We start from the raw sequence: 24,816 nt of genomic DNA, 5'->3' as shown, positions 1-24,816 counted from the left end.
CACTAGTCAGATTCCTGTACTCTGTCTTCACTCCTATTCCACGTCCCCAACACCATTCCCCCAGGTGTCTGGTCTTGCCAGTTTCTTCGCCCTTTCCTCCCTTTGGTAGCATTTAATTTTCTCAAATTCTCTTCCTTTTTCCCATTAGAACTTGTTCCAAGCAAGATGCAGAACTATTTTATACTAAGGAGACTATTAATGGTAACAACAACAAATCTAACCTGTTAGGTGGTGGGTAAATTGGATAGTGGAGCATCTTTAGGGAAGAATGTGTGGGAGGGCAGGCCTTGACATTTTTCCTTCTAAAAAAGGTCACAGCACATACGAAGGAATAAGGCACAAATGTTTGCATTTGGAGCACCTGCAAAAGGGAGCTGGAGATATTGGGGTTTCTTCAGATCAAAGAAATACATTTCCTCTCTCTTCCATGTTAATATTTTTGATATAGGGATGCACCTTCTAATTGATATAGCATTTGAGTGTGCTGGTTCTTTTGTTTTCCCTGAAAAGTTATTAATAAATTGGTTCTATGCTTTACAATCATCATGAACCTTGCATAGAGTGAGCTTCACTGGGAAACAGAGAATTTGAAGACATTGAATGTTACCAAAAGGAGAAAAAGATTTTTGAAAAATGGGAAATAACTGAGAATGAAATTAATAAGTTGACACTGTGACTTACAGTCAGCAAAATGTTGAAAGCAAGGAATATTATACTATGAGATGCATGCAGCTTCCTCCGCATGTCAAACAATTAACCATTCTGCTTCTTCACTATTTTGAAATCCAAGACAAATGGAAGTTATGTAGACAATACTATTTTATTTATTTATACACAGAGAGAGAGAGAGAGAGAGAGAGAGAGAGAGAGAATCCAAGCAGACTCCACACCACCAGGGCGGAGCACAATGAGGGGTTCGAACTCACAAACCGCGAGATCATGACTGGAACCAAAGTCAGATGCTTAACCCGCTGAGCTACTCAGGCACCCTGACAATACTGTTTCTTGATGATGGTTCATTAAAAACAGCAGCACTCATTGCCTCGTCAGCTGCAAGCTTCTGGTAGTTAACCCTGGGACCTCATAGATATAATGATAATGTTGTGAACACGTGTTCACCTGACCTGAACAAGTTGTTTACACACCTTGTGGATTGAATATTAACACTTAGTTGGTGTTAATATTAAAGTATAATGTAGTTAAGTCTCTGAAAGCCAGAGTTCTGATTTTCTGCTGAGACCATTGCAAACAAAAACCTGTTATATAATTAGAATACCTTATGGTAAAAATAATTAAAAGCCTCGGTTAAAATAAAAATACTAAAGACCTAGTTTCCCATTAAAACTGATCATACCAGGTCTGCAGAGTTAGAGAAAGAATTTTAACAACAGGACGCAGATAGCTCCAGGCAGAGACTTTTTTGTAACCAGAGTATTTATTTGTAACTAAAAGCATATTTTGGCCATCAGAGCTTCCTGTGGCCTAATTCAAATCCATGGAGCAAAGTCAGGAGTGAAGACAGTATCCAGGCTAAACAAATAATCAAAGATTTATTCTTTTATCCAGATGTCAAAAGCAAAATCAGAATTTCCTCTGTTTGACAGAAAATCTTTCTGGTTTGGGCCATATTGAATAATTTATATTTTCTTCTTTTGGTTTTTTAATTATATCCTTATTTTCTATAGTGGCCACTATTTCCTGGGCACTATGGACCAGGTCTCGTGCCTATATCTTCCAGAAGCTAGTCATCTACAACAACTGACCAATTCAAGCAGATCCTCATATACGTTCATTAAAATAGGTGAGGATTCTTTCAGAATTCAAAGTGAGTATCATAGGAGGCTGCTTCCCATAGGAGCTGAGATAGAGCAGGTGCGAGTCGGAAGGTTCCACAGAGCAGAGGAGACAGGAACTAGACCCTGTGGAATGACCAGGCTTTGTAGAGCTAGGGTCAGGGAAGACCACTGATAAAGAGGGAAAGTGTGAACAAAATGGAGAAATTGTTGCCCCAGAGGCTTGCTGGGGACACTTCAGAACAATTGGCAGTCTAGCAAGATCAGAAACAGGAATCTATAACTGGATTTTCACCTTCCTTTTCTCATTTGTCGGAGTGCTAACTCTGACTTAGCCTCTGGGTACAAGTATCATAAATGTCCAAACGAAGGGGAGACTGGGAGATAAAACTGAGGACTACAGATGCTTTATTAACAGTTAAAAAATGGTAAAACCATTTTCTGAGTCAAGAGAGAAACGACTATTTGTTCAGGAGTACCCTACTATAAACACAAATAATGGCCAATGAGGTAGATATTATCTTTCATTTTACAGATCAGGAAAATTTTACAGATTTTACAGATTTTACAGATCAGCAAGTTTGAGACACTGAAAGACTCCTAGTAACCCTTGTAAGGTCTTATTACCCCCTTGCTCCAGATGAAGCTCAGAAAGATTAAACAATTTGCCAACAATTGCACAGCTTGCTTACTATCCGAGCCAACTTGAGCAAAGGTCTCCTCAATACCAGTCCTTTGCGCTTTTCCCTCCTCACCCGATGCCTCGGGCAACCACAGGTACCCATCCCCCACCCTCCCTTGCTCAGGGGTAAGACACCACTAAGGGTGGTGTTGTGTATTACAGATTCCATTTCACTAATTTAAAATGCTGAGATGGTCAACTTGTATCACTTCCATTGTTTCCCCAGTAATGTTTAACCTTAAGTCAGAAAAAAAAAAATCCAGAAGATAAAAGAGCATGTTATCTGGCCAGTCCATTCCACCCCCATGGTTATTAAGTTCAGAACACATCTGAATTCCTTCTCTGTGGCACATGCTTTAGTCCAGCAGCAGACAGCTACTGGCTGGGGTCAGATTTCAAGTTCTCATCTGTTGGTACCAATACCACTACCAGAATCTTCTTTGTAGACAACTCTTGAGGTCTTCTCTGAATACAACTTGGTGTCTGAAGATCCACTCAAGTACCTGTGCTCATCAATCTTTTCAGAAAATTACAGCCTCCTCTCTTGGCAAAACGTCTACTGTACTGAGTTTTGCTTTTGGAAACAACCTCCCTGAGACCCGGTTGAAAGCAACCTTCTGGTGCCATAGCTCCCAGCATGGAGGTGAAGAACTTCGCAGTTTGGGATTACGTCGTATTTGCAGCCCTCTTTGTCATTTCCTCTGGAATTGGGGTGTTCTTTGCTATCAAGGAGAGGAAAAAGGCAACTTCAAGGGAGTTCCTAGTTGGGGGAAGGCAAATGAGCTTTGGCCCTGTAGCGTTGTCTCTGACAGCCAGCTTCATGTCAGCTGTCACTGTCCTAGGGACCCCCTCCGAGGTTTATCGCTTTGGGGCATCGTTTCTGCTCTTCTTTATTTCCTACGCATTTGTCATCATCCTCACGGCAGAGCTCTTTCTCCCTGTGTTCTACAGATCTGGCATCACCAGCACTTACGAGGTAAGACAACTATTACCTGATGTGGGAAACAAAGGCACAAAGAAATGTAGATAAAATTAAATTTTCTTATAACCTGCAGCCCACTGACAAATACTTCAGGCAGGCGGACTAGAACATTTCTCCAGGAACTCCCAACTGTCTTTCTGTTCATGCTTTGCTAGAGGGTAAAATAACCTTAACTTGAAATAGCTAGGCCTGGAGGATCCTATGAGTCTCCTTTAACATATGAAAGTCCTTTTGGAAACTTCCCCTGTCTTTGCCTCCCCCAGCTCCCAAGGATATAATCGGTCACTCCTCTCAACCCCAGGGCAGCTCTTTCTGCCCCTGGGTCCTGGCCTGCTCCCATGCTTAAAAACAAAACAAAACAAAACAAAACAGAACAAAACAAAACAAAACAAAAACCCAAAAAACACCTTTTTGCACTGAAGACATCTCAAGAATTCTTTCTTGGCCATTGGCTCTGAACCCCAACACTTCAAAACACATCATTCTCTTCTTTACTTTGGAAGGAGTTGCTCTTTTCTCTCCATTTGAACATTTTTGGTTATTCTTTTTTCTTCTTCTTCTTCTTCTAATAACATATATCGTCTTAATAACACATTGTAGTTGAAAAACACATTTATTTTCAAGACAATTACACATCATGGTAAAAATACATTTTGTTTTTATTGGGACAAGGTTACCTTTGGACACACAACTGTTTTACCATTTGTAAAATGAAAGTCTGGAGCCAATCCCAGAGGCATTTCAATGATTAGATGAGAACCTATCTGTAACCACATTATGCATTGCCTGAGTTGTAGGAGAGCTTCAATGAGGGAGAGTTAATGTTATTATTTGTATTATTGACATCATTATTCTAAAAAGTATTCAGAACATATACTGTAAATATTGTCATTTTCCAGATAAGAACACTGAGATTTAGATAAATGGCTTAGTGAAATTGTATAGTAGATGAAGCCTACCGAGAGCCCACTTTGTCTTTATCCCTTTCCATTATATAATAGAGCTGAATACTTTAAAATTTTTTTTTTTTCAACGTTTATTTATTTTTGGGACAGAGAGAGACAGAGCATGAATGGGGGAGGGGCAGAGAGAGAGGGAGACACAGAATCGGAAACAGGCTCTAGGCTCTGAGCCATCAGCCCAGAGCCCGACGCGGGGCTCGAACTCACGGACCGCGAGATCGTGACCTGGCTGAAGTCGGACGCTTAACCGACTGCGCCACCCAGGCGCCCCGAGCTGAATACTTTAATATAAGTTATTACTATCCTCCAATTTTCAGTGGAGAAAAGGTAATTTAAAAAAAAAAAAAATTAGAAAATATTTCCATGGGGGGTAATGCTAAATGATATAAGTAAGGGGATTATGTTAATGAAAAGAAAATGAGGCAGTTTTGATTTTGCAATAATTCTCTAGAAAAATAGCATGTTAAAACTGAATTTGTGTGTCCAATATTTAAGCATGATCCTAAGTCGTTTTCTATGAGAAAGGTATTTATTTTCCTTATCCAGTACCATCCCTACTAAGTCACAGCAGAGGATTCTTAAAAGACCTCTTTTTTTTTTATCTCCCTAAACTAAATGATTATAAAGGATTACTCTAGACTTCAAAAGCCACTTAGGCACAAACTTTCCAGAAGGTTTTAAAACTTATGATTCCATAGATAATCATACCCCAAATATCTAACCTCTAACTCCCCTCCCCACCAAAACTAGGTAATCAGAATTAGGTAATACAACAGTTACTATTTAGGATGTCATTCAAGGGAAAATGACTAAATTTATACTTAGTCCTAAAATACATATACACATATCCTCATTGCTCATCAGTGTATTGCTGAAAACATAAATATATCCTTGGTTTTTCCAATCAGCTATTAAGGTTTGACTCCCAAAGGCATTGCTAGCATTAAAAAACAAAAAACAACACACACACAAACAAAAAACAAAAAATAAAAAGCACAAAAAAAAACCCTAGGTAACTGCTAGAGAGAGAGAGAGAGAGAGGGAGACCAAGGGATAGAGAGAGAAGAGTCAGAAAACATGAATTCGATTTCAAAGTCCATTACTTAATAATAGGATGACCTTGTGCAAGTTACCAAGTGTTTATCACCTTCAGCTTCCATGTAGGAAATCATAATTCCCTTCTTTCATGAAGGTTTCATTAAGTGTAAAAGAGCTTTTCAAATTATATATATAAAAAAATAGCCAAATGTGGAAAATCATTTTTACAACTAATTCAATAGTCCATTCAATACTCATTAAGCATCTATGTTCCAGGCACACTCTAGGTCCTAGAGATGAAGCACTGAGTCAGACCCCTGCTCTCATGGCACTTGTTTTATAGCAGAGAAGGTGATCAATAAACATACTATGTAGGACGGTCATAACAGAAAAGTATTTGCTATTTAGCTGTGTGCTGAGCAGTGCTCTAGGGACTTTACACGTATTAAACCATTTGGCCTTCAAATAACCTTTTTAGATAGGTTCTATTATTATCATCTCCATTTAACAGACTAGAAAAATGAGGCACATAGAGTTAAGTAACTTGCTCAATGTCACATAGCTAGCAAGTGGCAGTTTTTCAAACCTGGGCAGTCTAATTTTAATTTTTTTACATGCATATTTATTTTTGAAAGAGAGAGAGGGCGAGCGAGCGAGCCAGGGAGGGGTAGAGAGGGAGACAGAATCCGAAGCAGGCTCCAGGCTCTGAGCTGTCAGCACAGAGTCGGATGCAGGGCTTGAACCCACCAACTGCCAGATCATGACCTTAACCAAAGTTGAATGCTTAACTGGGTGGGGGAGGGGGAGGGGGGGCCCAGGGCAGTCTAACTTTAGAGATTGAATGCTGCATCACAATGATATCCTGCCCTACTAAATACAATAGAGAAAAGGTAATTAGAATAAGGTAGAAAATAGGAGTTCTGCTTTGAGTGCAGAATGTTGATAATTCGCATAGGGTGGTTAAGTGAGACTTCAATGATAATAAGGCATTTGTTTCAGTGGGGACCTCTAGAAAGCAAGCAGTTGCACCATAGGAGGGAAGAACACCCCAAGCTAAAGTAACCACAGACACAAAGGCCCTAAAAGGGGAGTGTGATTAGCATGTTTGAAGGACAGCAAGGAAATCAGTGTGCTTGGAGAAGAGTGAGCCAAGGGGAGAAAAGAGAAAGATGAGATCAAAGACGTAGAGGACCCCATTACAAGGAGTAGCAGTTTTAGTGGGTGTGGTGGCACACACAGGGAGCTTTAAATATTTATGGAGCAATTTGGCAATGAGTGGGGGACACTACTGAAATTTAGGGAGCATGAGCAGGGACACTAGGTATCTTGCAGTATGTAAAACGCATATATGTAATGAATACTTGTACCGTGTGTTTAGCGATTTTTTAATGCCCTCATGTTCAAAAGCTACTGCAAATGGAAATTAGTAGTACTTTGCTACATAATAATGTTAACTTTTTAAAATAAAAAGTTATCCACACACACACTAGACATTAGTATATTTTCCCCAAATTAAAATGGAATAAAAACATTGTCTTGAAACTATTGAAAAATTTACTGAGCAATCCATTCCAGATGTGCTACTCAATACACAGTTGGTTGTAACTGGTTTTAGTCAAGTGGTTCATTTACTACATTAAACCACTTGCAAATATGTAACTGAGGAGATTTGAGGCTGCCTTTCAATTATTAAATTAATACAGATACAGGAAATGCAAGGGTTTCGTTGATTTTAAGTTATAGAGTTTGTTGCCCTCTACATATTTCATTTTATTTTTAAGTGTTTGTTTATTTTTGAGAGAGAGAGAGTAAGTGGCGGGGGGACAGAAAGAGAGGGGGATGGAGTATCTGAAGTGGGTTCTGCGCTGACAGCAGCAAGTCTGATGTGGGGCTCGAACTCGCAAACTGCCAGATCATGACTTGAGCCAAAGTCGGATGCTCAACCGACTGAGCTACCCAAGTGCCCCTGCCCTCTACATATTTTAAAATTATTACTACCCTAATAATAAGAAATTCAGATTGTGTTAAGTGCATATGAGTTGAGGATTGGCTTTTGCTTTATAAGAGTTGGCAATCTGGTGCCGGGATTAAAAGCATGGACTCTTGACTCTGTCTATTTGACTTTGAATGCTAGTGATGCCACCTACCAGTGGCATGACTGGGAAAATCGCTTAACTTCTCTGTACCTGATTTCCACATATGTAAAATAGTGATAATAGAAGCACCTGCCTCAAAGGATGTCTGTGAGGAGTCAATGAGGTGTTACATGCAAATGCTTTTAACAGAACCTGGCAAATGGTAAATGCTGCATAAGAGGTTGTATAATTGTTGTTGTTGTTGTTGTTGTTGTTGTTGTTACTGTCCCCACATTTATACCACTTAAGCTCTTTATAGCAACTTGAATTTACGTTTCTTTGCTCATCCTCCATTCCCTGCTATCCATCCATAGATATCCTTTCTGGGGTCTTTAAAGTGCTAAAGGCTTGGAAGAGGTGGGGTCTGTTTCCCCACCCCTTGAATCTGTGATGGCCTTGTGACTTGCCTTGACCAATTGAGTGTGGCAGAAGTGATGTGTGTATTTGGGCCCTAGGCCTCGTGAGGTAGATAGCTTCTGGTTTTGCCCTCTTGGAATGCTGTTCTGGTACTGCTATGTCAGGAAGCTGGGCTAGCAGGGCTAGCTTCTGGAGGATGAGTGAACACAGAGAGGAGAACAGAGGCACCCCATCCAGCAGCCAACACACCTAGCAGACATGTGAACGAGGCCATCTGGACCTTCTCACCCAGCTGACCTTGCAGCTGATCGCAGCCCCATGAGAGGCCTGGGGAAGCAAGTAGAAAAATAACCCAGCAATTCCACAAAAAATGATGAAAAATATTAAATCCTTTTTTAAATGTTTTATTTTTAGTTTTTTTTTTCTTTTAATTGCAGAATAGTTGATTATGTCCTTTGTTTTGAAGCTAGTGAGTTTCTGGGTGAGTACTATACAGCAATAGCCAACTGATTTAAATGCTTTGATATAAAGTGGGATTTTTGAGACTAAGATGTGCCATCTGTGTGACATTATCATTATTCTGTCCCGTGTCAAAGCATAAGGAATTGTTCTCACCCTCACGTTATAAATTAGGCTCAGCTCATTTGCAATATCATACATTTTTGTTATCTCTACTTGGACAGTTTATAATTAGTCTCGTCATGTTGTCTTCACTTCAGTTAAAATTATTTCCTTCTTTCTCTTATCACACACTAATAAATACAGTCTGTTATTATTTGCCCTTCACACTAGTTTATAGGCTGGTGTTTGCCTGCCTTCTCATTTTTCTTGGACTTCTTAAAAACTAAATGGCTTCGGAATTACTTTTCTTTAATCCAAACTTTTTCATTATAAGAAGGCACAGGCTACTGCTCTTAAAATATCATCCTTTATAGTGGTTTTTAAGCATTATAGATGACATACTTTGGAGGGTAAGTTTGTTCCCTTTTAATTCTCCTTTTACACTTGTCGTGTTGTAGTAACTATATTTAAATTTTCAGAAATTAGATGTGTAGGTGTAAGATGTCATTATTGAATATTATTTCAGTATAGTAAATGCTGTTATAATATGTTTGCTTTAAAATGGATATTCAGGGTTTGATAGGGTTTTAACCAATGCTATAAAGCCTTTTAGGTCATTGTGAGGATTGACTCTTACTCTCTGTGAGATGGGTCATTACAGCATTTCGACAGAGTGACATGATGTGATTTGTATTTTGAGTGTTGCTCTAGCTGGATGTTGAGAATGATTCTAAGGTTTTGACTGTGGAAGCCAGAGGTCGAGTTAGGAGGTTCTTACTGTGACCCAGGCAAAAGCTGATGTTATTGCAGTGGTAAGAGATGATGCAAGTGGCTATATTTTGAAAGTGGGCACAGGCACCAGGATTCTTGTATGAATTGGATGTGGGGAGTGAGAGAAAGAGAGGAGTAAAGAATGGATCCATGTTCTGTGAGTTTGAACCAACATAAGAAGTTGACTTACTGTTTACTGAGATAGAAAAGAATGTAGCTTGATCAGGTCTGGGGTTTTGAAAATATTCTAATATAATGATGGTAAGTGTCACCTGTGCTATTTTTGAAAACGGGCAAGAAGCATGCAACCCTTTGGTTGAACTTTCATTTTTACTTAGACTGTAGCAATAGATAGATAGACACCAAAGAGGAACATTGATGGAGGGAGGAGCTAATTGAAAGACTGGGTAAATGCATTCATTCAGATACAAACTTATGCAGTTGGAATTGTCTCTCTTGTCTTGTGTAAGAGAAACCAGAGGGTTAGGTCAGAGTGAGACAGTGGCAAAGCTCAACCTAGAATTCAAGGAGTCTTACTTTTGATCTACATCTTTTTTTTTTCACATATATTTTTCTCAATACTGCCTCTCAGGTTAGACTGAATGGACTGAATTTTGTGAAACTAAACAAAGATGTTAAAACCCTTGACTTCGTCCAGATTTCTGTAGCAGTTTCCTCACTGTCTTTTCATTTTTCAGGAACAATCTCCCCTTTGCTTTCCCAAACTTCAGTGCCATCCAGTCCCAAAGTCAACACCAAATATTTTGGGGCTTTACTACGATATTTTCCCACTCCTGGTATGATTTTTTATATCAGTTATCTAATGCTGTGCAACATACCACCCTGAAGTAAATTTCTTAAAAAATAATTTTATTTGCTCACAATTCTATGGATCAGCAATTTGGTCTAGGCTCAGTAGAGTCCAGTAAAATAGTCAAGTTCTCCTCCTGGTCTCATTTAGGACCTTGTATATGACTGCCATCAGCTAATTGGTTGGCTAGTGGCTCGTGGGTCTAGGGGAACTCAGTCAAGACAGCTTATCTATGTTACACTTGATCTCATCCTCCAGCAGGCTACCTTGAGTTCTTTTATGTGATGGGGAAAATATTCACATCAGCAGGATACACCTTTTTTTCACGAGCATTTTTAAAGTTGCCAGTTGGATTATACTTGCCTTAAATTACATTCCTCCGGAAGCAAACCTTGAGACAAGGATTTGAATGCAAACCATTTTGGGGGGAAGTAATTTCATTGAACATAGCGAAGCAAGTGGCAGTTAAGGAAGGAAATGGAAGGAAATGAAGCCAATAGAAGGTGCGTTTTTGAGCAGGTCACCACTGTGCGCAATTGAGGTTCAATCTTACTGAGGATCTCTGGGAGACATATGGATCATGTCTCAGGGTTGTCCTTCCTCAATGGCAAAGAAGCCAGAATATTTATTTGTCTAACTCCCTTTTGTCACTGGCTTTTGGCCAATAACACCCCCAAGCACTTCTAGCTTTCCCTGTGCAAGAGCTGAAATAAAGCCCATAAGCAAATGATCACAGGTGCATTTAGATGCCATCAACATGTACTGGAAATGTGAGCGCCAATAAATTCAGGTGTTGCATCCACAGTGACAACTACAGTCATTAAGATCCCATTATATTCCTGTCGCTATACTTGGCTTTATCATATACTATGCCACTTGAGCCTTATAAGCACCAGTTTTAGAAAAAGAAAGCCATTGTTTAGTGCAGTAAATGAATCTTCTCAAGGGCATATGATTTGAACCTAAATTGTCTTCACCACAAAAGTTTTGCACCATTTTCTATCCTATGACATCTGAGAATTAACTCTTCACTGACTTCCTTACCTCTTTAAGAATATTTTCCTTATATTTGGTGCCCTTAGTTACACACCCACTAGACTATTTCCTGACTCATACACAGTGTACTGAATCGATCATCTGAAGAAAGAGGGTCTGCAAAGAATATGGTTATTTTCTTGGAGTAAGGGTTGATCAGGGTAAACTGGGACATGTGTATTAGTATGAAGTTGAGTAACAGTTCTGCCAAGGGAGTTACTTTTAGGGTTTCAAAGAAGGACCCATTTTATGCCTTGAAGCAACAGTTAGTTATCATTTCCAGGAAAAGAAGAAACCAGTAGTTAACTTCTGATTTAATAAAAAATTATTTTTTCAATGCGGGTAAGACAGAATTACAACCAATTCGAAACTACTACCAAGAAATTGAAACCTCAAGTCACATTTTCTACTTAAAAAAAAAATATATATATATATATATATATGTGTGTGTGTGTGTGTGTGTGTGTGTATTTAAATAAATAAATAAATATTTATTTATTTTTGAGAAAAAGAGAGAAAGAGCAAGCAAGCAGGGGAGGGGCAGAGAAAGGGGGGCAGAGGATCTGAAGTGGGCTCTACGCTGACAGCAGAGAACCTGATGTGGGGCTCTGTCAGACCCACAAACCATGAGGTCATGACCTGAGCCGAAGTCAGATTCTTATCTCACTGAACCACCCAGGTGCCCCCATTTTCTACTTTTCACATTTATTTTGTTCACTCCGTACATGTTTATTATGCAGGAGAAGACAAATGCTAGTGTAGCCTAGAATATTTACTCAGAAAGACCTTTCTTGACCTCCAACAGTAAACCAGATCCAGCTATTAACATGTGCACAGCTCCTGGTAGTTCTTCTAGAACATATCATACCTGAAGCATCACTTGTTATTAGTATAAATTTGTTATTGGTCATCTCCTTTAATCTGTAAAATCCCCTAGGGTTCAGATTATATCATATTTGGTATTATTGTATGTCAGAATGCAGTAAGGAAGTCAGGTAATAATTATTTAATAAATAAATGAATATATGAAAGATGAAAATAAAAGTGAATAAAATAGAACACTGTTTACATGTATCAGGGAAAGTAAGTATGATAGGCTGAAAAATGCATCGCTTCCCCTCTAAAAAATAAAAGTCAATATTCTAATCCCTAGACCTGTGACCATTACCTTACATGATTTAAAAAAAAAAAAAAAAAGGTCTTTGCAAATGTGATTACATTAAGCTTCTTAAAACAAGAGATTATCCTGGATCTATCCAGGTAGGCCCTCTGTGCAGTCATATGTACCTTTCTAAGACAGAGATAGAGGGAGGATAGCCAGAAGATGAGGCAATGTGACCATAGAGACACATTGGGATGGAAGTGATGGAACCAGAGTCTCAGGAATAAAAATTATTTTACCGTTAAGTGAGTTAAGATTCTCTTCTAAAGCCTCCATCCTGCCAGCACCTTGATTTGGGCCCAGTGAAATTGATTTTGTACTTCTGGTCTCCAGAGTCTCGAGAGAATGCATTTCTGTTACTTTAAGCCACAACAAATCCGTGGTAATTTGTTATACAGTAGCCTTAAGGAACAGATACAGTGAGATATATGAATCCAACATCAATACGCAAGACAGCAGGTGATCAAGTTTAATGTAATAAATGGTGTAATATAATTGCTCTCAGAGCTCAAAGGAGAAAGTATAGGTAGGAATAGGCATGGCTGCTGGGCCAGTGTTCTTGAAAGATGACTAAGAATTGGTGAATGGGTTGGGGGGAGAGTTTCTCTCACATTGAAGGGTCTGGCCAAACAAAAAAAAAGTCTGAGAAATACAAAGCGTGTTGACTGAATAGCATACAGTGATTTTATGTGGAGAATAAATACAATGGGAGGGTTAGTGGAATGACTTACAGTAGGAAGGGTATATATATATATATATATATATATATACACATATTGGTAGAGAATACCCAGTGTGCACGAGCACTTTATCAACGATAATCATTGACGATTTTAGGAAAAAGAGTGACATGATTAGAACCTTGCTGTAGCAGAACCAATGTGCCAGATGTATGGTTGATGGAATGGACGGGCAAGGATTGGAATTAGGGAGATCATACGAGAATCTTCTGAGCAGCTTTTGTGTAAAACTCTGACTCTTTGCTTGTCCTTCTCTCTGTTCTTTCTAGTATTTACAACTGCGATTCAATAAACCAGTACGCTACGCAGCCACCGTCATCTACATCGTGCAGACGGTAAGGGGAAGAGGACCACTACAGATGCAGAATGTGTGGGGTGAAAAGAGATGGGTTTGTTTGCTTCAGGGGACAATTCATGAAACTAAGGGACAGACTTAACGCCAAGAGGAAACTACTTTCTTCCAAGGATAGCACTTGTGAGACATGTGATTACATTGAGAGTTATCCACATTGTACAGATCCCGTATATCCACCCAAATAATAAATAACAAACAGGTGTATATTATAAACCACAAAGGAAAAAAACGTTAGCATTTTATTTAAAACTTTTCTTTCACTTGTAAACATTGCTTTGGATATGAAATGGTCCAGTAACTGGTTTTTCACTGGTGAACTGTGTTGAAACAGGAATGCCCATTTTGCTGAAAATAATTTTAAGACAATATTCCCTCGCTACACTTTTGGACTTCTCTCCTACTTCCTAGGCTCTGGGCTCCTTCATGCTGCCCCCCGTTTGAGTGTGGCATGCTGTTGGTACACTTCCTATGATTCACCAAGTACTTTTTGCTGGAAAATAATCTTCCCTTTCTTAATCAAAACTCCCACTTACCAACTGAAGAATTTAAGAGAGAGAAAAGGACAAAAGCAGCACTCCCTGACATGCCCATACACCTTTGCCTTTTAAAACCCTCACACCAGTCTCTAAATGTTGAAATCCCATTTAAAAGGAAATGGGGCTGCACTCATTTCCGTCAGTGTAGTGGCTACAATCCTGGGAGTCCAAAGATGAGCCCACCCACGTTGTTATAGTCATCCCTGCACTGTACTCTCTCCATTCTAAAATCCTCATTTCAGCAAGCTGCAAACATGAGGCTGAGTCATTGTGATATATGCATGGAGGCGGGGGCGGGGGTGGAGAAAGCTTACATCAAAAACGTACCTGGAAGCCTATTTTTATATCCTTCAGAAATACACCATATCTAGCCATAAAAATCTCAACATTCATAGCACTCTTGAAAGTCCAATGCTCTTCCTCCATCGAATGCTTATTAAACCCTTTGCAAACTGATGACAGTGATCGATGATTTCAAGATTAGAGTGGTTGCCAGTGACATATCTAGTGCACATGTTGAGGGAGATACCTCTCTGAGGTCAATAAGGAGACTTTGAGGCAGCTCTCTCTTCCGTGTCCCCGTTCACACTGTTCACCTGATTCTTGTTTCCCCACCAGATTCTCTACACAGGAGTGGTGGTGTATGCCCCTGCCCTGGCACTCAATCAAGGTGAGTTACCCATACTCCCGTGGGTACTTCCCATTGTCCGTATGCTTACATACACCTTGAGAAATATGCATACATCTCGGGGAGACATTCCTGTGGTTAGGGGGCTCTAACGACTGCAATGGTCACAACATAAGCTCTAAAATTCCAAAACTGAAAATAATGGAAATCATTAGTTGCTTCATTTTGCCAATGTGGTTTCAAACACCAAGTTTGACTGCCCTTTGTTTGTTTATTTTTTTAATCACTGAAAGGGTGGCGATTTTGGTATTGCATGCACATAATCATTAAATTAGTTTATAATGATGATCCTGTCTCAGTGATTTCATGAAGTAGTTGATCTGAATATAGGTGTAAAAGGTAGTTGTAGTGATTGTTTTAAGAATTATACGTGACATTTTTGAGAGAATAGGATCCTAGAAACAAAAAAATTTAAAAATTAAAATAAATTTCATAATGTTACCTATAATATTAGAAGTATTCAATATTTAATTTAATCATTCTATGTACTTATATCAAGAAATATTTACATGGCTGATGTTCAGGTGGTTTCAAAGCACTCAGACAAAATCTGCTAAGAAAAAGTTGGTACAAAAACTTGAAGTTGCAGAATGTTAGGAGAAAAACTTTGGCCGTTAATATTATCTAAAAATTAGACATGGAGTTGAAGTATAACAATGCAAAACATAATCTTTATCAGAGGTGAATTTAATAAGAGAAAATTCTAATTTGATTTCCATTTGCCCATGAAGAACATTTACAAAAATATTGTGACTTTTTCCTCATATAACTTGCTCTTCTACTTTTCTCAGAGTAACTTCTTTCAATATTTTTCTCCTTTTCTAGTGACTGGGTTTGATCTCTGGGGCTCTGTGTTCGCAACAGGAATTGTTTGCACTTTCTACTGTACCCTGGTACGTATCTAACTGTGAAAAAGTATTTAGCACCAACTCCTAATAAGGGATAAGGGCAAATCTCCAACAACAGGGTGTCTATTTATAGCAGAAATTACTATTCCAAAGTTCAATAGAAATATGTTGGCTTATCCGTCACAGTTTCCTGAGGAAGGTGCTGTTGTTTTATTTAAATTTCTTTTCAGTACCGTTGGCAGAATTGGGGTTCTGGGCTCATTCGAGAAAGTCATGGCAAAGAAAAGATTTAGTGAAAGAAGTACCTCCTTGATCAGAGGATAAGTGACCATATGCAATTGCTGAGAAAAAAATGTGCTTGTTAACAGTAATTATGAACTATAGGTAGCATATACTTCACTGCCTAGTGATTGAGAAAGACAAAATGCATGTATGAATGATCAAGGATGCTGGTATTTTGTAAACTTGAGGATTCCAGAGCTTTTGTCTGTTATTTATGGATAATCTTGGATTACATTGACATTTGACTTAACACATGCTCGGCTTTTAATCAAGGAAGCTGGGTGGTATTGGCACATATTTATATAATTGTTAAAATCAGTTTAGTTCAAAAAACATTCACTGGGCATCTGTTATTTATCATGCTCTGCAAAGAGAATCTTCATTCTTCGGAGTCATTGGCAACCATATACAGAGGCTGTAAGGAACCAGTTAAAAATATGGCAGTTTTCAGATAGTTGGATTCTCTTTTCTCCTCTGTAGAGGAAAATAAAGTCATCCTATATTATCATAGAGCAGACCATCCATGGAGTTTGGTATTGTGTGCATGTCAGATACTTTTTGAACATACATCATGAAAATATACAACTTAAAAATGCCCCTGTCTTTTTCATACATTTCAAATTCCACCATTTCTTTGCACTACTGATTTTTGTTGTTTTTTTTTTCATTCCATTCTCACTACCCTAGTTCATTCTATCCCAGACACATATCTCTTACCTAGGTTAAAAATAAGCTCCTGGTCCATGTACATCGGGCCATATGTGACAGATTAGTTGCTCCGAGGCACCTACCCATGCAAGGCACACTCCTTAACAACAATAATGGAAGGCAGAAATGGTGAAATAATATTTTCAAAGCATTGATGGAAAACAATTGTCTACCTATAATTGCATATTCAGCAAAAAACTAACTTTCAGGAACTGTCAAAAACCAAGAGAATTTACCACTAATATATCTTCCCCTGAGAAAAACCTAGAGGAAGTACTGTGGGAAGAAGGAAAACTATCCAGTTTTAGATGGAGGAAGTAATGATAAGAAAATAAAATAGTAAACATTTAATAAGTCTAGTCAAACAGTTTTTGGTGCTTAATGATAAAGAATAATGTTTTTAGTATGGTATAATTTACATATCTAATTATTCATTATATTACAATATATTATATATTATAATTTATAATATTTTAAAATACACCAATACTACCAGTTACTATTATATGTAATTTGAGGATTAAGAAAAAGAATAACCCTCATTTGGACAGCATAGCATGTAAATCAGGAAGAGAGTAATCAGACTTGGTGGTTTTATAATCTTTGAATTGCTGGGGATTAAGACATTCTTTAAATGTAGACTCTAACTTAAAAATTTATGGCAACATTTCAAGAAATCCCATTTAAATAGAATGGTCAAAGTGGAAAAAGGGAATTAAAACAACACAAAACAAAAACCTCAAGTGATTTAAGCAAGAGGAGAAAAAAGGAAAAGAAAAAAATAGGGCACAAATAGAAACCAAAAAGTAAGATGTCAGAAACAAGTCTGGATATTTTAATAACTACAATAAGCTAGAATGAACTAAATTTACTGCTTCTTAATTGTTTTCAGTGCTTCCCTCCACCCTGCATGCCTGTAAGATTAATCTTAATCACCCATTTCGTCATGCCACTTAACTGACCCAGTTCTCTTCTTGCTTCCCATTGTTCACAGGATAAAGTATAAGCTTCTTAGCCTAGTCTTGGAAATCTTTCCTGATGTGCATCAACCCGCCCATTTAATAATCCCTTAGCACACCTGGGTCCCATCTCTTCTCTCTCTAGCCAGGTTACAGGCTGCTGGATCTCACTACAATGGTGGCTTATTTATCTAACACTTGTTGCTCATATTGCAAACTCTTTAGAATCCTGTGAATGCATAGCGTACCCAAGATAACCTTTGGAAGATTAAAACAATAAGTGATTCCTGCCATTCAGGGATTTGCAATCTACTGAGGTAAACATTAGATTTCAAACATCACAGACTGATTAAATACATCAGTGACATCTCATGATCAGGGTTATAGATCAGTGGTGTGTGTGTGTGTGTGTGTGTGTGTGTCTCATTGTATGAAAGAGTTATAGAGTCAGAGAAATTTTCATGGTGGCTATAATCTGCCTTTTGATGTACATTTCATAAAGTGTTTTGTTCTTTTGCGTCATGTCTAACTGAAGTTCAGCTTTATGCATATTTTTGCATAACCAATATCAAGTAGCCTCTGGAAACTGACATCTTTGACATTTGGTCTTCATATCACTAAAATCTGATGTTGTGATTTGGGTTTAGAAGCCTTAATTTCTTTAAGGAAAATCAAAATACCACTAATTGGCAGGTGGGAGGTAAGTATTGATTATTCCTCATGTCAGGATGTGAACACAATATACAAATGCAAGGCCTCTGGAGGGGCTTTGATGACTATTTATTAAGTTACATTTTAATTACAAAAGAAATGATAGGGCAACCCCGATGTCTCCTTTCTTCTCCAGATAAAGTTGAAGCCTGTCATCTTTTCACAGAAGTTCTTGACACTCTGGAGGAGTAACCGGGGATGATAATTCTATTTTTCAATGTTAAAAATACCACGTCCTTCCATTCTCATAGTACTTATTCATCTTCAAAGCACTTTTTTTTATATCACTTCATTTGAGCTTTCCCAGTTTGCTCATTCCACCTTCACCGTGGTCATGAGGGATCCTACACCTGGATTACTCTAGCAGCCTCTTTGTCACCCCCTTTCCTCTGGACCATGTGATCTCAACTATAATTGTACATTAGAATCCCTGGGGAGCTTTCAGAGAACATGCAGAACTGGGGCCCCACCCACACCTCAATTTATTCAGAATCCTGGGGTTTGGGGCTGGGACGTTGTTATGTGTTTATTTTCAAACTCTTTAAGTGACTCTAAAGAGGATCGGGTTTGATAACCACCATGATAATCTCTTGTCTCATGCCTCTGTCCTGAGCTCTACTGTTAGATTGATCCTCTGGAGAGACTGCCTTGTTTGCTATTTGATCATCCTCTACCTCTTAAGCTCCTTTCTCCAGGAATGTCTGGAATCTATCATTCTTTCTTTTCTTCTTTCTCAGCCTTGTACCATCTCAATTCCCCCAAATTTATTTACTGTCACTCAATTAAAAAAAATAACTTTCATACTGTATAAACCAGACCCAGGTGATTGTCCTCAATTCCTTCACTTCCTCAAAATCTGTGTTCAATTATTCACATGTTATATTGATTTGGCCTCCCAAATATCTTTCAAATCCACCCACTTCTTTCCATCTCTACCCTGCTCCGAACCTCTGTCATCTTGAGCAGACTACTGACGTCAACTCTGAGCATATCTCTTGCTCCTTTTTTTCTTTCCATGGCCCAGCAATTTGCTGTCCACACAACCACTCCTGACACCACTATGAAGCCAACAAACAAAATCTCTTATCATGTAAATCTCTTTAATGCTGTCTTTTTTAAATCTTTTTTTAATGTTTATTTTTGAGAGAGACAGAGAGCTCGCGACTTGGAGAGAGGCAGAGAGAGAGGGAGACACAGAATCCGAAGCAGGCTCCAGGCTCTGAGCTGTCAGCACAAAGCCCGACACAGGGCTCAAACCCACGAACCACGAGATCACGACCTGAGCCGAAGTCGGACACAACCAAATGAGTTGTGGCACCCTCTTTAATGCTCTCTTACTGCTCTTAAAAAATCATTTAAGTAGACTTGTCAAAATCTGTGTGTTCTGGCCTCTAGCAAATTCAGCAACCTCCCTTTGGGCATTCTGTATACATCTCGATCTATATATTCCAGCATTCTCTCATTTCTTCAGCCATACATCTCCATCCTTCAAATGCCACTTCTTCAAGACCAGGTCAGGATTCACTGCTATATGCTGTCATAGTAACCTGTCCTTCTTAACTTCATTGTCCACAATCTTAAATAATTACTTATATTATTGTCTGGTATCTGGTCTCCCACCAGGTTATAAACTCTATGAAATTAAATAACGAACCTGTCTTTTTTACTTGCCATTTTTATTCCCATGCATAACATAGTGCTTGGCACATAAAATACCTCAGTGACTATTGAAGACAGAAAGATGAAAGAAAGAAAGAAAGAAAGAAAGAAAGAAAGAAAGAAAGAAAAGGGAGAGAAAGAAAGAAGAAAATAAGAAAGAGGAAAGTAGGAAAAGAAAGAAATGGAAGGAAAGAAAGAGAGAGAAAGATTGCATCAGCGGAGAGGTTGTAAAGAATTGGAAGACTTGTAGCCTTCCTTTTCAATAACTCACATCCATTATCTCCATTGCAGGGAGGATTAAAAGCAGTGGTGTGGACAGATGCATTTCAGATGGTTGTCATGATTGTGGGATTCTTAACGGTTCTCATTCAAGGATCAGCTCATGCTGGTGGCTTACACAATGTAATAGAGCATTCAACAAATGGATCTCGACTAAATATATTTGAGTATGTCCAATACTATTTTTCCATGTTTTATAAAATTTAGCTGCATGACCTCAACAACTAAAATAATATCTGGCATTAAAAGAGCATCTTTGTTTACTTACTTCTCTGTGCCTCACAGCTTTGATGTGGACCCTCTCAGGCGGCACACTTTTTGGACTATCTCGGTGGGAGGAACTTTTACATGGCTCGGGATCTATGGGGTTAATCAGTCGACCATACAGCGATGCATTTCTTGCAAAACAGAAAAACATGCAAAACTGTAAGTTATAGATAAACGTTTCTGTTTTCTTTTCCCTTACTGGGTAGTTATTATATGCTTGTGCGCGTGCGCGCGTGTGTGTGTGTGTGTGTGTGTGTGTGTGTGTGTGTGTGTGACAGAGAAATGGAAAGATTTATTTAACCATTTCAATAATTTTTTGAGGCAGGCATTACTATTCCCATCTCAGCAGGGAAGTGAGTTTGAGCTTGTGTCTGCCTGCCTTTGCTCTCCATCATTTGTTACCTCCATTTATTGAGAAATTACTGGGTTAAATCAGGTGCCATGACTGACAATGCAGAGGTAGATAGCATAGATTTTCTACTTACAGTTTCTGTGATGAGGTGGCCCCTATCACTTATTCGATCCAGCTTGTGGTCTCTTGAGCACTTTTTTTCTTTTAAATATCCTTAAGTTTTCCAAGGACAGGTTTAAAAAAAGGAAAGCCAAGGTAATGAGGTAAGACATAATAGGGCTTCTGCCAATTCAACTCTTGCTGAGCTAGCAGTCACCAGTCTTGCTGGGCGTGCTTACCCTGAAGGACTCCAACAGGGGCACAACTTATGAAGCCTTTTCCAAGCCCTTCAAGGCATCCTGCTCTGGCACGGGGATTGAAGGAAGTGATGTATTATTCTGCAGAACTGGAAGCAATAGGCTAGAATTACATCTAAACCGGACATTTTATCCTCATTGTTGCTGTCCAAATACCAGCATCCCCAGATTTATCAGGATGACCTCCATGTTTCTTAGAGTGAGAAACAGCCACTGTGAATATTTCCACAACTGATTTTAAAATACTTGCAGTGCAGTTTTTTTCTTTAGACTGAATACAAGATAACATTGCTGAGACATGGTTCACCATTTTGAACTTGAATTCCAAAAGAGCACATATTACTTCTATATTTCACACATTCTCAGAAGGAAGAATTGAAAGCATTATCTAGTATTCCATTAATTCACTGATACCATATTCATATCCTATTACAATAAATAATATTAACAAATCCTCCACACAAGATCATCACTTTATCAAATAGCTGCATTACTTAAAATGTAAGATCAAGTGTGACCTTGATCTCACAGTTCATTTAAAATTAAAATTCATGGGGCGCCTGGGTGGCTCAGTTGGCTAAGTGACCGACTTCGGCTCAGGTCATGATCTCACGGTTCGTGGGTTTGAACCCCACATCGGGCTCTGTGCTGAACGCTTGCTTGGAGCCTGGAAACTACTTCAGATTCTGTGTCTCCTCTCTCCCCCTCCTCTGTTTGTGCTCTGTGTCACTCTGTCTCTCAAAGCTGAATAAATGTAAAAAAAATTTTTTTTAATTAAAACTCGTTTAGGGACCCTTGCCTGGCTTGGTAGGTAGAGGATCTTGGGGTCATGAGTTCATGTTGGGCATAGAAACTACTTAAAAAATAAATAAAATTAAAATTCATTTAAAATTCTGTTTTAAAATGGAGTTGACTGGGGATGCCTGGGTGGTTCAGTTAGTTGAGATTTCACCTCTTGATTTCAGTGCAGTTCAGGAACCCAGGGTCATGGGTCAAGCCATGTGTCAGGCTCTGTGCTGAGCATGAAGCCTGCTTGGGATTTTCTCTCTCTATCTGCCCCTCTCCCCTGCTTGTACACCCTCTCTGTATATAATAAAAAAATAAAATAAATAAAATGGAGTTGACTGTATCTCTACAGGGAAGGATCTTATGGTGAAATAAATAATAATTCTCTGTTACATCTAGATTTTTTAATCTTATGTTTGTGTTACATTATTTTTTCTTGTGAACATGCCTAATTTCTCCCTATTACTACGATAGTACCTGAAAATAAGGAAATGTATCTTTTTCATAAGTTTTTTCCCACAAGGTCAAGAATAATATTGTGTGCTTATTAAATATTTATCGCTTATTTGAAAAGTGATGCTTCAAGAAGGCCATGCTTACATGTGTGTATGTATAAATGCATACCTGGAAACACATATTTATGTAGAAATACACATATTTGTGTGTGTCTGTATACAAAGGAGGATATGTGTATATGTGTAGGCACAGACATATACATATACACACACACTCCCAAGTATGTGTTTGTATTTGCATATCTTTAAGCCTCATTTAGTGAGTTGAAATCAAACAAAAGTCAATACAATTACATTTACAATAGTTGCCTGGCGTCTGGAATTTCTTGCATGAATATTTAATGGGTATGAAAACTGTCAGAAAAGGAGAGATACGCATGGAGAAAAAATGTACATGATTTTTTTTTTTTTTTTTTAAATTTTTTTCCACGTTTTTATTTATTCTTGGGACAGAGAGAGACAGAGCATGAACGGGGGAGGGGCAGAGAGAGAGGGAGACACAGAATCGGAAACAGGCTCCAGGCTCCAAGCCATCAGCCCAGAGCCCGACGCGGGGCTCGAACTCACGGACCGCGAGATCGTGACCTGGCTGAAGTCGGACGCTTAACCGACTGCGCCACCCAGGCGCCCCTGTACATGATTTCTTAAGCATTTAGCATTGCAACTCTTGGTTCCACCCACCCCCACTTCTGTGGAAGGACCAGAGCTATGATGGGATTTTTTTTAAGTTTATTTATTTATTTTGAGAGAGAGAGAGTAGAGGAGGAGCAGAGAGAGAGGAAGAGAGAGAATTCCAAACAGGCTCCCTGATGCTGGGCTCGATCTCACGAATCTTGAGATCATGACCTGAGCCGAAATCGAGTCAGATGTTCATCTGACTGGGCCAGCCCAGCCACCCTGCTATGATATGAATTTTGTGAGAATAAGGAAAGGTGAAAAAATAAAAATTCTCTTTAGAAAACACTTCCCTGAGAGAATCCAAATTGACTAAGTTCATACAGTTCAGGAATGAAAAGTCAGTCCAAATGGTCAGGACAGTTGAAGTGCATGCAGCTGGAAGGAAGGCTGCAGTGAGGATGTGGTGAGGCCTCTTGTTTGTCACACAATGGAAGGCTCGAGGTTCACCACGGAGTCAGCTGGAGGCCACGCAGAGCCAGCTGCCCATCGGCTCTCACCTAGGAGGCTCTGCAGACTGTTGATTAAATGCTCTGCTTCTGTTCAATTATGTGACAGCCTGGAGCCGTTAAAACATTCCATCAGAGTTTAAGAAAAGCTCTTCTAGTTGGGAAAATACATCCTGAAACATTTGTACGTGAAAATAGATCCAGAATGTTCATACTGAATGTGTCCATGGGTTAAAACCAGGCATTTGTTTATGATATAATTTCATGGCCAGGAATGCTGATTACTCACAAAGGATGATTTGATTGATCTTAAGCCCAATCGATTTTTCTGGCGCTTAGAAATAGTATCACCCACCGTGTCATTTTAGATGTGCTCTTTGGAAACTGACTTCCCCTCCTCTAGACTCCAGTTTATCTTTCAAGACTACTGATCTTAAATAGTGCTATGAGGGTAGTAGGGGCTGATGCAGCTTCTCAGGTTCCTTCCCATCTCCATCCCACCTCCTGACTAAGATAAGCACACACGCACACACACACGCGCACACACACACACACACACACACACACACACACGAGTCACTTTTGTTCTATTCCTACTGCCTTAGTTTGTTTTCCTCAAATCTCTTATCACATCCAAAAGCATCTTATTCATTTCTTTCATTTCAGTGATCATCACCTGTCTCTAATCCCAGAATGTAATCTCCATGGGGGTGGGTTCTGTGTTGTTCACTGCTATGCCCCAGTATCTAGAACAACCTCTTACATGGAGATGCCTGATAAATATGTTTTGAATGAATCAGTGGAGCCGCTTAAGTTACAAGTAGGAGAATTAGCTTTTAAGGAATCACAGTCCGTTTCTAATAAAAAACAAATTCACAACACAGGGCTTTAATATTTAATACAGTCTCACCATTGGTTTCTCATTTCCCACAGTTGACTGGTGAAGCTTTAAAATTGTTTTGGATAATGTGTGAATGTTCTCTATATGGCTATAGAGCCTACATTTATTTTAACAAAGTGTAACTCATTCAATCCTTATACTAGTCCTATGATAGAAATGAAGCAGATGTGTTAACACTCATTTTACAGATGATTTAACCACCTGAAGGTGTTATATAACTTGTCTAAGGTCAGATGGCTATTAAGGATAAAGTCTTCTGACTCTGGGATCAATGTTCTTTTTTAAAAATAAGGATGTAAAGAGTACAATCGTATTGTACTCAATTTCTACCATTAATTAATTAATTCCTTCAATTATTCATTACCCTAAATAAAAATAATTTCATGTATGCTATGTGCCAGCACTATTCTATAGTACTGTGTTTGTTTGGATGGGAGAAAACAATAATAAACAAATAAATA

At 38.7% G+C, this 24,816-nt stretch overlaps 1 protein-coding gene across 1 annotated transcript in view; it reads left to right on the top strand.

Annotated features, from left to right (window-relative positions):
- The first annotated feature begins 3,112 nt into the window (after positions 1 to 3,112).
- SLC5A12 (solute carrier family 5 member 12) overlaps positions 3,113 to 24,816 on the top strand; it is a 47,593-nt gene continuing 25,889 nt past the window's right edge. Inside the window, exons 1-6 of the mRNA XM_047823522.1 lie at positions 3,113 to 3,451; positions 13,299 to 13,364; positions 14,539 to 14,590; positions 15,434 to 15,501; positions 20,067 to 20,221; positions 20,340 to 20,480. Coding sequence (XP_047679478.1) covers positions 3,113 to 3,451; positions 13,299 to 13,364; positions 14,539 to 14,590; positions 15,434 to 15,501; positions 20,067 to 20,221; positions 20,340 to 20,480 — 821 coding nt within the window. The remainder of the gene's footprint in view (positions 3,452 to 13,298; positions 13,365 to 14,538; positions 14,591 to 15,433; positions 15,502 to 20,066; positions 20,222 to 20,339; positions 20,481 to 24,816) is intronic.

The sequence above is a fragment of the Prionailurus viverrinus genome, chromosome D1 (assembly GCF_022837055.1).
Source record: "Prionailurus viverrinus isolate Anna chromosome D1, UM_Priviv_1.0, whole genome shotgun sequence".
Taxonomy (NCBI): Eukaryota; Metazoa; Chordata; class Mammalia; order Carnivora; family Felidae; genus Prionailurus; species Prionailurus viverrinus.
Note: the sequence above shows the minus strand (reverse complement) of the source record. Positions and strands in the feature narration are given on the sequence as shown.